At 47.0% G+C, this 16,667-nt stretch overlaps 1 protein-coding gene across 1 annotated transcript in view; it reads right to left on the bottom strand.

Annotated features, from left to right (window-relative positions):
• Window positions 1-16,667, bottom strand: part of LOC124014290 (ubiquitin domain-containing protein 2-like) — a 73,115-nt gene that overhangs the window by 20,153 nt on the left and 36,295 nt on the right. Inside the window, exon 2 of the mRNA XM_046329118.1 lies at window positions 2,166-2,402. Coding sequence (XP_046185074.1) covers window positions 2,166-2,402 — 237 coding nt within the window. The remainder of the gene's footprint in view (window positions 1-2,165; window positions 2,403-16,667) is intronic.

Genomic DNA, 16,667 nt, shown 5'->3' with positions numbered 1-16,667 from the left:
TGGCGGGGGAGATAAAGAGGTCTCGGTGCACAATGGAGTGACTGTGGCAGAGAACGGGCTCTGGAGAGATTAACAATACACCTCTTGGCCAAATCCATTTTCTGATAAGACAGCACTCTGGTAGCGTAGATAACCTTGCTGAGAGCTTCCAGACCCTATCTAAAAGCTGCTGTACAACTGTGAAACAGGAAAACTGTGCGTTAACCATATTGCATTACTGGTGATATGTCAACTTTATAAAGAGGTGTGTGTGTGTGTGTGTGTGTGTGTGTGTGTGTGTGTGTGTGTGTGTGTGTGTGTGTGTGTGTGTGTGTGTGTGTGTGTGTGTGTGTGTGTGTGTGTGTGTGTGTGTGTGTGTGTGTGTGTGTGTGTGTGTGTGTGTGTGTATGTGTGTGTGTGGTGCGCATCAAGGCAGCTCCACAGATACACCAGGAAACATTCGTAATGTTATGCCTCTCAGCAGTAAAGTCCATCTAGAAAGGGTATACATTCACCAACACTATTCCAAACAAACAGCCGGAGATCTGTGCTCCTGTCATTAGTTAGGTACGCTGTCTGTGAAGATGAACAGGGTTGGTCCGGTCGAGAGACCGCCTGTGAAGATAAACAAGGTTGGGCCGGTCGAGAGACCGCCTGTGAAGATAAACAAGGTTGGGCCGGTCGAGAGACCGCCTTCCTCTGGTCTACTCTAAGGAGAATCCAATGCCCCTGCCCAGGATAGTAACAGGGACCCTGCCCAGGATAGTAACAGGGACCCTGCCCAGGATAGTAACAGGGACCCTGCCCAGGATAGTAACAGGGACCCTGCCCAGGATAGTAACAGGGACCCTGCCCAGGATAGTAACAGGGACCCTGCCCAGGATAGTAACAGGGACGCTGCCCAGGATAGTAACAGGGACCCTGCCCAGGATAGTAACAGGGACCCTGCCCAGGATAGTAACAGGGACCCTGCCCAGGATAGTAACAGGGACCCTGCCCAGGATAGTAACAGGGACCCTGCCCAGGATAGTAACAGGGACCCTGCCCAGGATAGTAACAGGGACCCTGCCCAGGATAGTAACAGGGACCCTGCCCAGGATAGTAACAGGGACCCTGCCCTGTAGATCCCGTAGGATGAGATGTTCAACCCAGGTTCTGTGGTCACCAAAGATCTCACTGTACTTCTCTCTCTTTCCAAAAATGGCCACCATTGCCGATGGACAAAATGACTCCCTCCCAATATAAAGACCTCTGATTGGTGAAAGGAAGCACAGTAAATGCAACTCATTACTACGCTTCTACTTTTACCAAAAAGAAAAGAGAGAGAGAGAGAGAGAGAGAGAGAGAGAGAGAGAGAGAGAGAGAGAGAGAGAGGGAGAGAGAGACACAGAGAGAGAGAGAGAGAGAGAGAGAGAGAGAGAGAGAGAGAGAGAGAGAGAGAGAGAGAGAGAGGGAGAGAGAAGGAGGTAATGGAAAAGAAAAGAGGACATAGCGCAAGAGAGAGGAAGTAGATGAAGAGATGACAGAGAGATAAAGGTCTGGATGTGACGTTGATAGAGAGTCACACTGAAGAGAGAGATGTCTGTGTGTCTTATCGTGTGTCAGTGTTACACTTTGACAGAGAGGGGACAGATAAAGATATGTCTGTGTGTCTTATCGTGTGTCAGTGTTACACTATGACAGAGAGGGGACAGATAGAGAGATGTCTGTGTGTCTTATTGTGTGTCAGTGTTACACTATGACAGAGAGGGGACAGACAGAGAGATGTCTGTGTGTCTTATCGTGTGTCAGTGTTACACTATGACAGAGAGGGGACAGACAGAGAGATGTCTGTGTGTCTTATTGTGTGTCAGTGTTACACTATGACAGAGAGGGGACAGACAGAGAGATGTCTGTGTGTCTTATTGTGTGTCAGTGTTACACTATGACAGAGAGGGGACAGACAGAGAGATGTCTGTGTGTCTTATCGTGTGTCAGTGTTACACTATGACAGAGAGGGGACAGATAGAGTTTATAGAGGTCAGGGGTCGATGGAGTGTGTTATGTATTGTGTGGTAGCGTTACGGTGGACCCGCCTGGGCCACTTCATGGCAGTGTTATGTTACAGGCTAACAGACATACAGAAAAGATAGATAAGAGACATAGAGATGATAGAGGAGCAGATGTGTGTGTGGTGTGTGTCGTACCGTGTGGCAGTGTTATGCTGGCCCCGTCGATGATGGCCTGGGCCAATTCATGGTCGTTGCTCTCAAAGGCTTGGGCGGCGGCCTTGAGCGCGTCCCAGATCTCCTTGCGTCCCTCGAAGGCGGGCGCCGTGTCCCAGAACTCATCCCGCTTACTGCGCAGCTGGCCGTCCGTCATGGGATAGTCACTCTTCCATTTGGGCTTCTCTCTCTTCAAGGCCTGGTTACGCCCCAGAGCCACTGAGAGAGAGATAGATAGAGGGAGAGACAGAACCCGAGAGAGAAAGAGACAGAAACCGAGAGAACGAGAGAGAAGAGACCGAGAGAGAGAGTGAGAGAGAACGAGAGAGAGAGAGAGAACGAGAGAGAGAGACCGAGAGAGAGAGAGAGAGAGAGAGAACGAGAGAGAGACATGGTTCAAATGAAAGAGTAATGATTGGACATAACCTTCAGAAAACATTCTCAGTTTAAATCACAGCTGTTCAAGTCCTCTCTGTGAAGCATTCCACTATCAGGGTGATGTGTTGGCTTTGTGCCATCACTGCAATGCACAGGAGGTTGGTGGCACCTTAATTGGGGAGAACCGTCTCGTGTTACTGACTGGATCGGAATCAGTGGAATGGAATCAATTACATCAAACACATGGTTTCCATGGTTTCCATTCCATTTGCTCTGCTCCCATTCATTATTGAGCCGTTCTCCACTCAGCAGCCTCCTGCGCTGTAATGTCATTCTAATGTTAAACACTACGTACAAATGTTCACTTGTGACAAAATGCTGCTTAAATTCCACTGAGGTCAGCTAAAGTGCAATTTAATGGTTTATCAAATAAAAAAATTAACAACTATTTCCAGAGCCTTCAGAAAGTACTCAGACCCCTTGACTTATTCCACATTTTGATGCGTTACATCCTGAATTCAAAATGTATTAAATGTTAAAAATTCTCTCACCCATCTACACACAATACCCCATAATGACAAACTGTATTTATGGGTAAGTCTCGAAGAGCTGTGTGAGTCTTTCGGGGTAAGTCTCTAAGAGCTGTGAGTATTTCTGGATAAGTCTCTAAGAGCTGTGAGTATTTCTGAGTAAGTCTCTAAGAGCTGTGTGAGTCTTTCTGGGTAAGTCTCTAAGAGCTGTGAGTATTTCTGGGTAAGTCTCTAAGAGCTGTGAGTATTTCTGGGTAAGTCTCTAAGAGCTGTGAGTATTTCTGGGTAAGTCTCTAAGAGCTGTGCGAGTCTTTCGGGGTAAGTCTCTAAGAGCTGTGTGAGTCTTTCGGGGTAAGTCTCTAAGAGCTGTGAGTATTTCTGGATAAGTCTCTAAGAGCTGTGAGTATTTCTGGGTAAGTCTCTAAGAGCTGTGTGAGTCTTTCTGGGTAAGTCTCTAAGAGCTGTGAGTATTTCTGGGTAAGTCTCTAAGAGCTGTGAGTATTTCTGGGTAAGTCTCTAAGAGCTGTGATTATTTCTGGGTAAGTCTCTAAGAGCTGTGAGTATTTCTGGATAAGTCTCTAAGAGCTGTGAGTATTTCTGGATAAGTCTCTAAGAGCTGTGTGAGTCTTTCGGGGTAAGTCTCTAAGAGCTGTGTGGGTCTTTCTGGGTAAGTCTCTAAGAGCTGTGTGGGTCTTTCTGGGTAAGTCTCTAAGAGCTGTGTGGGTCTTTCTGGGTAAGTCTCTAAGAGCTGTGAGTATTTCTGGGTAAGTCTCTAAGAGCTGTGTGAGTCTTTCGGGGTAAGTCTCTAAGAGCTGTGTGAGTCTTTCGGGGTAAGTCTCGAAGAGCTGTGTGGGTCTTTCGGGGTAAGTCTCTAAGAGCTGTGTGGGTCTTTCTGGGTAAGTCTCTAAGAGCTGTGTGGGTCTTTCTGGGTAAGTCTCTAAGAGCTGTGAGTATTTCTGGGTAAGTCTCTAAGAGCTGTGTGAGTCTTTCGGGGTAAGTCTCTAAGAGCTGTGTGAGTCTTTCGGGGTAAGTCTCTAAGAGCTGTGTGAGTCTTTCGGGGTAAGTCTCTAAGAGCTGTGTGAGTCTTTCGGGGTAAGTCTCTAAGAGCTGTGTGAGTGTTTCTGGGTAAGTCTCTAAGAGCTGTGAGTATTTCTGGGTAAGTCTCTAAGAGCTGTGTGAGTCTTTCTGGGTAAGTCTCTAAGAGCTGTGAGTATTTCTGGATAAGTCTCTAAGAGCTGTGTGAGTATTTCTGGGTAAGTCTCTAAGAGCTGTGAGTATTTCTGGGTAAGTCTCTAAGAGCTGTGTGAGTCTTTCTGGGTAAGTCTCTAAGAGCTGTGAGTCTTTCTGGGTAATTCTCTAAGAGCTGTGTGAGTCTTTCTGGGTAAGTCTCTAAGAGCTGTGTGAGTATTTCTGGGTAAGTCTCTAAGAGCTTTGCACACCTGGATTGTACAATCCACAGGAGGGGTGGGGAGGAGAGAGGAGGGGAGAGGAGGGGTAGGGAGGGGAAGTGGAGGGTGGGTGGGGAGAGGAGGGGTGGGAAGGGGAAGTAGAGGGTGGGTGGGGAGGAGAGAGGAGGGGAGGGGTGGGGAGAGGAGGGGTAGGGAGGGGAAGTGGAGGGTGGGTGGGGAGAGGAGGGGTGGGAAGGGGAAGTAGAGGGTGGGTGGGGAGGGGAGAGGGAGAGGAGGGGTGGGGAGAGGAGGGGTAGGGAGGGGAAGTGGAGGGTGGGTGGGGAGGGGAGAGGAGGGGTGGGGAGAGGAAGTGAAGGGTGGGTGGGGAGGGGAGAGGGGAGAGGAGGGGTAGGGAGGGGAAGTGGAGGGTGGGTGGGGAGGGGAGAGGAGGGGTGGGGAGAGGAGGGGTAGGGAGGGGAAGTGGAGGGTGGGTGGGGAGGGGAGAGGAGGGGTGGGGAGGGGAAGTGGAGGGTGGGTGGGGAGGGAGAGGTGGGGAGGGGGGAGAGGAGGGGTAGGGAGGGGAGAGGTAGGGAAGGGAAGTGGAGGGTGGGGAGGGGAAGTGGAGGGTGGGGAGGGTTGGGGAGAGGGAAAGGAGGGGTGGGGAGGGGAGAGGAGGGGTGGGGAGGGGTAGGGAGGGAAAGTGGAGGGTGGGGAGGGGAGAGGGAGAGGAGGGGTGGGAAGGTTTACTGGGGAAACCATCTGACTGCCATTATCCACAAACCTCTGCTCTGGGACTGACGAGAGAGAGAGATAGAGAGATAGAGAGATAGAGAGAGAGAGAGAGAGATAGAGAGAGAGATAGAGAGAGAGAGAGATAGAGAGAGAGATAGAGAGATAGAGATAGAGAGAGAGATAGAGAGAGAGAGATAGAGAGAGAGAGAGAGAGAGATAGAGATAGAGAGAGAGATAGAGAGAGATAGAGAGAGATAGAGAGTCTCTCTGCTCTCCTAGGGTGGTGCTGCTGATGATGTGGGTTCCATCCACATGTCTCTCTCACAGCACAGCAGATGCATTGAGAAATACTTTAAGAAATGAGGAGATGGGACACTCCATTCAATTATTATTAACGTCCATTGTGTTGCCGGTCCGTTGTCAATGGGCCGCGTGGTGCATTCTGGGTATATTTCCACGAAGAGCACACTCCTTGAAGGAGTCAACAGGGGTAAAACCACAAATTAGCATGAATTACATGAATAATATTGTTTAGCTTTGAAATCATGACATTACGTAATTTCGAAGAAAATAGGCAGGTTTCTCAACTCATACCCTGACTTCTAGAAGGGATTAGGGCTGGGTGATATGGCCAAATTATTTGATGGTATTTTATGTTTTTTTGAATAATAAAAGCTCTACATTTCCTTCATGAGTAGTGAGTGATCCTAGGGTGCTTTATGAGTAGTGAGTGATCCTAGGGTGCTTTATGAGTAGTGAGTGATCCTAGGATGCTTTATGGGTAGTGAGTGATCCTAGGATGCTTTATGAGTAGTGAGTGATCCTAGGATGCTTTATGAGTAGTGAGTGATCCTAGGATGCTTTATGAGTAGTGAGTGATCCTAGGATGCTTTATGAGTAGTGAGTGATCCTAGGATGCTTTATGAGTAGTGAGTGATCCTAGGATGCTTTATGAGTAGTGAGTGATCCTAGGGTGGAAACACATATATTCTAAATGATGTCAATGGGTCTTTCTCCATTCTGATTGTTTTATATTGTTCAATTCAACTTCAACTAAAAATAATTTCCTATATTTCCATCAATTGATCATTTCCTGCACTCATTTGAGATCATTTCCACACACTGCCACGTAGGGCTGCACTATATTTGCCAAAAAAACAAACAATGCCTTTTTTTTTTAAACTTGCGATTTAGATAAAAACACTTGGATGAACTGTTGGAATCATGGAAATATAATGTTTATTATAATTCTATAGTTAGAATATAAATAATAGTGGGCACTTTGAATACAGTGTTTGACATGACAACGAATGAAAATCCCAGAGTTATTGTGACAGGATAGGAACCAAAGTGATGGTCAGTGTTTCCTCGGGGACCCTATATACTTTGGCGACATTAAAATGTTTCTTCATGAAGCCAACATATTCATGCTTCGACTATACCTCTTTAAATTATAAGATACTGTTGCACAAACAACATGCTGATTTAGGCTTACACCAGCATTGGTATCAGGCTCTATCAGCTAGCTACGTTTGATCTGACTCAGTACTTTTATTAGCTAGCCAGCTAACTAGCGATTAGCATTATCGTGCTTTTACACCTGCATTGTTTGCTGTTTGGGGTTTTAGGCTGGGTTTCTGTACAGCACTTTGAGATATCAGCTGATGTACGAAGGGCTATATAAATACATTTGATTTGATTCATTAGTGGCCAACACGATTTAGCTAAAACTTGCTAAGAAAAAACAAACTAGATGTTTGCTGATTTAAGCAACACATACTAATAGTGCAATTCTAGAACGCTAGTGGATTTATATTAAGAAGCAAAGTGGAAACAACATTGTCATCAACATTTAATGTACGACTGAATGCACGTGTCAAAGACCCCAACCACCCCAGTCATAGACTGGTCTCTACTACCGCATGGCAAGCGGTACCGGAGTGCCAAGTCTAGGACAAAAATGCCTCTCAACAGTTTTTACCCCCAAGCCATAAGACTCTGAACAGGTAATCAAATGGCTACCCAGACTATTTGCATTGTGTGCCCCCCCCCACCCCTCTTTTACGCTGCTGCTACTCTCTGTTTATCTTATATGCATAGTCACTTTAACTATACATTCATGTACATACTACCTCAATTGGCCCGACCAACCAGTGCTCCCGCACATTGGCTAACCTGGCTATCTGCACTGTCTCCCACCACCCATCAACCCCTCTTTACGCTGCTGCTACTCTCTGTTCATCATATATGCATAGTCACTTTAATCATATCTACATACTACCTCAATCAGCCTGACTAACCAGTGTCTGTATGTAGCCTCGCTACCCTTATAGCCTCGCTACTGTATACAGCCTGTCTTTCTACTGTTGTTTTATTTCTTTACCTACCTATTTTTCACCTAATACCTTTTTTGCACTATTGGTTAGAGCCTATAAGTAAGCATTTCACTATAAGGTGACAAATAAACGTTGATTTGGTCAAGTAACAACAAATGCACTCTTTGAGTGACATAGAGCGGGACTGGGTCTGTGAGGAAAGCCACTTGGAATCAGAGCAGAGAGGGATGACTCAAGTAGAGGTATAAACAATAAAAATGGACGTTAAACACGACACAAACATTCAAATACCACTATAGAAGGTAAAGTAAAAACTCAAACCGATCCGTGCATCAATACCGGTATATAGTAAAATATGGTACATCGACCAGCACTAGATTGCGTGGCGATTAGCTTAGCAACTGTGGGCTCCCGAGTGGAGCAGCAGTTTAAGACACTGCATCTCAATGCAAGAAAAGTCACTACAGTCCCTGGTTTAAATCCAGGCTGTATCACATCCGGCCGTGATTGGGAGTCCCATAGGGCGGCACACAATTGGCTCAGCGTCGTCCGGGTTTGGCCGGGGTTAGGCCGTCATTGTAAATAAGAATGTGTTCTTAACGGACTTGCCTAGTTAAATTTAAAAAATGTAACTAGTGAACGACCGATATTGGCCTTTTCTAGTTCATTCTCTAGTGGCTTTGCCAATAGTCCTTCTACGTAGCAAAACTACTACTATGCCAGCCACCACTCACCTCCTGAGCCATGAACACTGCCGTCATTGTCAATAAGAATTTGTTCTTAACTGACTTGCCTAGTTAAATAAAGGTTCAATAAATAAAAACTATATACACTTTATTTTTTTTAAATGAGCACTGCACAACGCTGAGTTATGCATGCAATAAGCAAGCTAACTAGCTAAGCAGATAGCTATCTGACACGTTAGCCAAGAGTACGGATAACTAACCCTTCATGTGTGGTGTTAGCTAGCTATATTAGCTACAATGCTAGCTAGCTGTCCAGGTAAACATGGTGCCAAGATATCAGATAGGAGCTAATAGCCAACATAGCAACAAGCCATCTGACTTGCGGTGTAACCACAGTTTCTTTGGTGTAAATTAGCTATTTACTGGTATGCTGATCTGACCAGTCACAATTGTGTCTGTAAATTGACAGCTGACAGTCAGATCAAATGTTTGATGTAAAAGGGGGAAGAAGGAAGTGTTTTAAAAGGCCTAAATAAAGATTGGCAATAGGTTTAGCTAGCTAAGAATCTTCCTGCATGTTTATGGACTAAGAAAGCTGTAGAAGCGTTCTCACTTCTCAAACTATGGACAGATTTAAGTCAATCAAGACAGAACTTGCATCGTCGTTAAATCTTTTTTTCCTTTTCTACCATCACTCTATAGTCAAACTAAAAGCAGTGCCTATATGATGTCCTTCCATACAGGCCTGACATGGAGTGATGCTTCTATGTAAACGTTGTTGACCAGTAGGCTAGTCGAAGGCCCACATGAAAGGAATACAGAATGTCATCTGTAGAACCTTAGACACTGGTCATCTGTAGAACCTTAGACACTGGTCATCTGTAGAACCTTAGACACTGGTCATCTGTAGAACCTTAGACACTGGTCATCTGTAGAACCTTAGACACTGGTCATCTGTAGAACCTTAGACACTGGTCATCTGTAGAACCTTAGACACTGGTCATCTGTAGAACCTTGTTATGCAGGTGAATGAGGACCCAAAAGCGACTTGGCGAAAACAGAGTTTTTAATCCAGTAAGAAACTTTACAAAACAAAAAGCATAATACTACTCGTAAAGACGAGAACAGACTGGAGACTTGATCGAGAACTGCAGGTTGCCTCGGGAAGGCACTTGAACCTAGCAGACTCAGACACCTGCTCACCACGCAGCATCTGAGGGAAACACGACACGACAGGGCAAAACATAGACACAGCACGGTGAATTATAGATAAGGATCCGACGGGGCAGGAACGGAAAACAAGGAGAGAAATAGGGACTCTAATCAGGGAAAAGGATCGGGAACAGGTGTGGGAAGACTAAATGATTGATTAGGGGAATAGGAACAGCTGGGAGCAGGAACGGAACGATAGAGAGAAGAGAGAGCGAGAGAGTGAGAGAGGGAGGGGGAGAGAGGGATAGAAAGAGGGAAAGAACCTAATAAGACCAGCAGAGGGAAACGAATAGAAGGGGAAGCACAGGGACAAGACATGATAATTAATGACAAAACATGACAGTACCCCCCACTCACCGAGCGCCTCCTGGCGCACTCGAGGAGGAACCCTGGCGGCAACGGAGGAAATCATCAATAAGCGAACGGTCCAGCACGTCCCGAGACGGAACCCAACTCCTCTCCTCAGGACCGTAACCCTCCCAATCCACTAAGTATTGGTGACCCCGTCCCCGAGAACGCATGTCCATGATCTTACGTACCTTGTAAATAGGTGCGCTCTCGACAAGGACGGGAGGGGGAGGGAAGACGAACGGGGTGCGAAGAAAGGGCTTGACACAGGAGACATGGAAGACAGGATGGACGCGACGAAGATGTCGCGGAAGAAGCAGTCGCACAGCGACAGGATTGACAACCTGGGAGACACGGAACGGACCAATGAACCGCGGAGTCAACTTACGAGAAGCTGTCGTAAGAGGAAGGTTGCGAGTGGAAAGCCACACTCTCTGGCCGCAACAATACCTTGGACTCTTAATCCTGCGTTTATTGGCGGCTCTCACAGTCTGTGCCCTGTAGCGGCAAAGTGCAGACCTCACCCTCCTCCAGGTGCGCTCACAACGTTGGACAAACGCTTGAGCGGAGGGAACACTGGACTCGGCAAGCTGGGATGAGAACAGAGGAGGCTGGTAACCCAGACTACTCTGAAACGGAGATAACCCGGTAGCAGACGAAGGAAGCGAGTTGTGAGCGTATTCTGCCCAGGGGAGCTGTTCTGCCCAAGACGCAGGGTTTCTGAAAGAAAGGCTGCGTAGTATGCGACCAATCGTCTGATTGGCCCTCTCTGCTTGACCGTTAGACTGGGGATGAAACCCGGAAGAGAGACTGACGGACGCACCAATCAAACGACAGAACTCCCTCCAAAACTGTGACGTGAATTGCGGGCCTCTGTCTGAAACGGCGTCTAACGGGAGGCCATGAATTCTGAACACATTCTCGATAATGATTTGTGCCGTCTCCTTAGCGGAAGGAAGTTTAGCAAGGGGAATGAAATGTGCCGCCTTAGAGAACCTATCGACAACCGTAAGAATCACAGTCTTCCCCGCAGACAAAGGCAGACCGGTAATGAAGTCTAGGGCGATGTGAGACCATGGTCGAGAAGGAATGGGGAGCGGTCTGAGACGACCGGCAGGAGGAGAGTTACCCGACTTAGTCTGCGCGCAGTCCGAACAAGCAGCCACGAAACGGCGCGTGTCACGCTCCTGAGTCGGCCACCAAAAGCGCTGGCGAATAGACGCAAGAGTGCCTCGAACACCGGTATGACCAGCTAACTTGGCAGAGTGAGCCCACTGAAGAACAGCCAGACGAGTGGAAACAGGAACGAAAAGGAGGTTACTAGGACAAGCGCGCGGCGACGCAGTGTGCGTGAGTGCTTGCTTAACCTGTCTTTCAATTCCCCAGACTGTCAACCCGACAACACGCCCATAAGGAAGAATCCCCTCGGGATCAGTAGAAGCCACAGAAGAACTAAACAGACGGGATAAGGCATCAGGCTTGGTGTTCTTGCTACCCGGACGGTAAGAAATCACAAACTCGAAACGAGCGAAAAACAACGCCCAACGAGCTTGACGGGCATTAAGTCGTTTGGCAGAATGGATGTACTCAAGGTTCTTATGGTCTGTCCAAACGACAAAAGGAACGGTCGCCCCCTCCAACCACTGTCGCCATTCGCCTAGGGCTAAGCGGATGGCGAGCAGTTCACGGTTACCCACATCATAGTTGCGCTCAGATGGCGACAGGCGATGAGAAAAATAAGCGCAAGGATGAACCTTATCGTCAGACTGGAAGCGCTGGGATAGAATGGCTCCCACGCCTACCTCTGAAGCGTCAACCTCGACAATGAATTGTCTAGTGACGTCAGGAGTAACGAGGATAGGGGCGGACGTAAAACGTTCTTTTAGAAGATCAAAAGCTCCCTGGGCGGAACCGGACCACTTAAAACACGTCTTGACAGAAGTAAGAGCTGTGAGAGGGGCAGCAACTTGACCGAAATTACGAATGAAACGCCGATAGAAATTAGCGAAACCTAAAAAGCGCTGCAACTCGACACGTGACCTTGGAACGGGCCAATCACTGACAGCTTGGACCTTAGCGGAATCCATCTGAATGCCTTCAGCGGAAATAACGGAACCGAGAAAAGTAACGGAGGAGACATGAAAAGAGCACTTCTCAGCCTTTACGTAGAGACAATTCTCTAAAAGGCGCTGTAGAACACGTCGAACGTGCTGAACATGAATCTCGAGTGACGGTGAAAAAATCAGGATATCGTCAAGATAGACAAAAACAAAGATGTTCAGCATGTCTCTCAGAACATCATTAACTAATGCCTGAAAAACAGCTGGCGCATTGGCGAGACCAAACGGCAGAACCCGGTACTCAAAATGCCCTAACGGAGTGTTAAACGCCGTTTTCCACTCGTCCCCCTCTCTGATGCGCACGAGATGGTAAGCGTTACGAAGGTCCAACTTAGTAAAGCACCTGGCTCCCTGCAGAATCTCGAAGGCTGATGACATAAGGGGAAGCGGATAACGATTCTTAACCGTTATGTCATTCAGCCCTCGATAATCCACGCAGGGGCGCAGAGTACCGTCCTTCTTCTTAACAAAAAAGAACCCCGCCCCGGCCGGAGAGGAAGAAGGCACTATGGTACCGGCGTCAAGAGACACAGATAAATAATCCTCGAGAGCCTTACGTTCGGGAGCCGACAGAGAGTATAGTCTACCCCGAGGAGGAGTGGTCCCCGGAAGGAGATCAATACTACAATCATACGACCGGTGAGGAGGAAGGGAGTTGGCTCGGGACCGACTGAAGACCGTGCGCAGATCATGATATTCCTCCGGCACTCCTGTCAAATCGCCAGGTTCCTCCTGAGAAGTGGGGACAGAAGAAATGGGAGGAATGGCAGACATTAAGCACTTCACATGACAAGATACGTTCCAGGATAGGATAGAATTACAAGACCAATTAATAGAAGGATTATGACATACTAGCCAGGGATGACCCAAAACAACAGGTGTAAAAGGTGAACGAAAAATCAAAAAAGAAATAGTCTCACTGTGGTTACCAGATACTGTGAGAGTTAAAGGTAGTGTCTCAAATCTGATACTGGGAAGATGACTACCATCTAAGGCAAACATGGGCGTAGGCTTGTCTAACTGTCTGAAAGGAATGTTATGTTTCCGAACCCATGCTTCGTCCATGAAACAACCCTCAGCCCCAGAGTCAATCAAGGCACTGCATGTAGCACCCGAACCGGTCCAGCGTAGATGGACCGACATAGTAGTACAGGATCTAGATGAAGAGACCTGAGTAGTAGCGCTCACCAGTAGCCCTCCGCTTACTGATGGGCTCTGGCCTCTTACTGGACATGAATTAACAAAATGTCCATCAAATCCGCAATAGAGGCACAGGCGGTTGGTGATCCTCCGTTCCCTCTCCTTAGTCGAGATGCGAATCCCTCCCAGCTGCATGGGCTCAGTCTCAGAGCCAGAGGAGGGAGATGGTTGCGATGCGGAGCAGGGAAACACCGTTGATGCGAGCTCTCTTCCACGAGCCTGGTGACGAAGATCTACCCGTCGTTCTATGCGGATGGCGAGAGCAATCAAAGAGTCCACACTGGAAGGAACCTCCCGAGAGAGAATCTCATCTTTGACCACTGTGTGGAGTCCCTCCAGAAAACGAGCGAGCAGCGCCGGCTCGTTCCAGTCACTAGAGGCAGCAAGAGTACGAAACTCTATAGAGTAATCCGTTATGGATCGATCACCTTGGCATAGGGAAGCCAGGGCCCTAGAAGCCTCCCCACCAAAAACTGAACGGTCAAAAACCCGAATCATCTCCTCTTTAAAGTTCTGGTAATTGTTAGAACAATCAGCCCTTGCCTCCCAGATAGCTGTGCCCCACTCTCGGGCCCGGCCAGTAAGGAGTGAAATGACGTAAGCAACCCGAGCTCTCTCACTAGAGTATGTGTTGGGTTGGAGAGAGAACACAATATCACACTGGGTGAGAAAGGAGCGGCACTCCGTGGGCTGCCCGGAGTAGCAAGGTGGGTTATTAACCCTAGGTTCCGGAGGCTCGGCAGGCCAGGAAGTAACAGGTGGCACGAGACGAAGACTCTGGAACTGTCCAGAGAGGTCGGAAACCTGAGCGGCCAGGTTCTCCACGGCATGGCGAGCAGCAGACAATTCCTGCTCGTGTCTGCCGAGCATGGCTCCTTGGATCTTGACGGCAGTGTTACGAGCCTCTGTAGTCGCTGGGTCCATTCCTTGGTCGGATCCTTCTGTTATGCAGGTGAATGAGGACCCAAAAGCGACTTGGCGAAAACAGAGTTTTTAATCCAGTAAGAAACTTTACAAAACAAAAAGCATAATACTACTCGTAAAGACGAGAACAGACTGGAGACTTGATCGAGAACTGCAGGTTGCCTCGGGAAGGCACTTGAACCTAGCAGACTCAGACACCTGCTCACCACGCAGCATCTGAGGGAAACACGACACGACAGGGCAAAACATAGACACAGCACGGTGAATTATAGATAAGGATCCGACGGGGCAGGAACGGAAAACAAGGAGAGAAATAGGGACTCTAATCAGGGAAAAGGATCGGGAACAGGTGTGGGAAGACTAAATGATTGAGTAGGGGAATAGGAACAGCTGGGAGCAGGAACGGAACGATAGAGAGAAGAGAGAGCGAGAGAGTGAGAGAGGGAGGGGGAGAGAGAGGGATAGAAAGAGGGAAAGAACCTAATAAGACCAGCAGAGGGAAACGAATAGAAGGGGAAGCACAGGGACAAGACATGATAATTAATGACAAAACATGACAAACCTTAGACACTGGTCATCTGTAGAACCTTAGACACTGGTCATCCCAAACAAGCTCAAATACTCCTGTTGAATATGCATTCACCTGTATTGAGAGTAAGCCGTTGCCATCTTAATTTACCCAGTTTATCAAAAGATTTACCATTCAAATAAAATGATCACCGTTATGTAGTTAGGTTGGTAAAAACAAAGTAAAATGTATTGTTTGATTCAAAAATAGATGCATAAATGGCTGTCTGGAAAATGTTATCGTAATTGTTTTTAAATGTAATGATATTGAATATCTGTCATTGGCCTCCTTGACCCCCCCCCCCCCCCCCCCCAAAACATCCATATCGGTCGTTCTCTAATGACAATGTGAACTTGGTCGTTAGTCTGCTGTGCGGTACGTTATACGTTCCTCATTTCATTGGTCAATGAGTTTCCCCATCTCCTAATTACTTAAACTATTTCTGGTGTGTTCCACAACCGTTGTCATGGATACCCAGCTTCTTGGCAGAGAGAGGCCGCCCGGTTGCTGTCAGTCGATTAATAGGGACTTATAGTGTTCTCACACGGAGAATGGTCTACATAGGTTTAGTGGTCACACACACACACACACACACACACACACACACACACACACACACACACACACACACACACACACACACACACACACACACACATGGTTACACCCAATCTTTGTTGTGACTAGGGGAGTGGAATTTGGTAGGTTAAAGTGGGTGGGTAACAGGGTTTCCATTAGCTGGTAATAGCCGGCTTTTGTTAGATTTAAAAAAATTGAAAAGCTGATAAATAAAATTGTTGCCGGCCAATATTGCCCAGGAGAAGAAGAAGACAAAGCCTTTGTGAAGTAATGCCTTGTAGCCTATTCATGGATTGAAATACCACTTGACTGGTCATTCTAAATCGGTCTATAGGTTAATTAGCATAACTTAGTAGAATTATTATTATATTATTATATTATTATTATTAGAATTACGTTTGTAATTTACTCTTCCTGGGGTCCAGCAAAATGAAGGCAGTTTATACAATTTTAAAAACATTACAGTACATTCATAGATTTCACAACACACTGTGTTCCCTCAGGCCCCTACTCCACCACTACCACATATGTACAGTCCTAAATCCATGTAGTGCGTATGTTATTGTGTGTGTGTGTGTGTGTGTGTGTGTGTGTATACATGTGTCTGCGCCTATGTTTGTGTTGCTTCACAGTCCCCGTTGTTTCATAAGGTCTATTTTGTTCATGTTTTTGAAACCTAATTTTACTGCTTGGTGGGTGTGAACAGTATATTCCTTATCTTATTTATCACATGCATACAGCATATAGCCTTAGAGTGGAAAATCTGCCACAAGAGCTGGGTGGGGTAATGTATCTGTCAGTCTGAACACAGTTTGGTAGGTTAAAGTGGGTGGGGATAATGTATCTGTCAGTCTGAACACAGTTTGGTAGGTTAAAGTGGGTGGGGTAATGTATCTGTCAGTCTGAACACAGTTTGGTAGGTTAAAGTGGGTGGGGTAATGTATCTGTCAGTCTGGACACAGTTTGGTAGGTTAAAGTGGGTGGGGTAATGTATCTGTCAGTCTGAACACAGTTTTATAGGTTAAAGTGGGTGGGGTAATGTATCTGTCAGTCTGAACACAGTTTGGTAGGTTAAAGTGGGTGGGGTAATGTATCTGTCAGTCTGAACACAGTTTGTTAGGTTAAAGTGGGTGGGGTAATGTATCTGTCAGTCTGAACACAGTTTGGTAGGTTAAAGTGGGTGGGGTAATGTATCTGTCAGTCTGGACACAGTTTGGTAGGTTAAAGTGGGTGGGGGTAATGTATCTGTCAGTCTGAACACAGTTTGGTAGGTTAAAGTGGGTGGGGTAATGTATCTGTCAGTCTGAACACAGTTTGGTAGGTTAAAGTGGGTGGGGTAATGTATCTGTCAGTCTGGACACAGTTTGGTAGGTTAAAGTGGGTGGGGGTAATGTATCTGTCAGTCTGAACACAGTTTTATAGGTTAAAGTGGGTGGGGTAATGCATATGTCAGTCTGAACACAGTTTGGTAGGTTAAAGTGGG

Source organism: Oncorhynchus gorbuscha, linkage group LG02 (genome assembly GCF_021184085.1).
Source record: "Oncorhynchus gorbuscha isolate QuinsamMale2020 ecotype Even-year linkage group LG02, OgorEven_v1.0, whole genome shotgun sequence".
Classification (NCBI taxonomy): Eukaryota; Metazoa; Chordata; class Actinopteri; order Salmoniformes; family Salmonidae; genus Oncorhynchus; species Oncorhynchus gorbuscha.
This window is presented reverse-complemented; position numbering and strand designations above follow the sequence as displayed.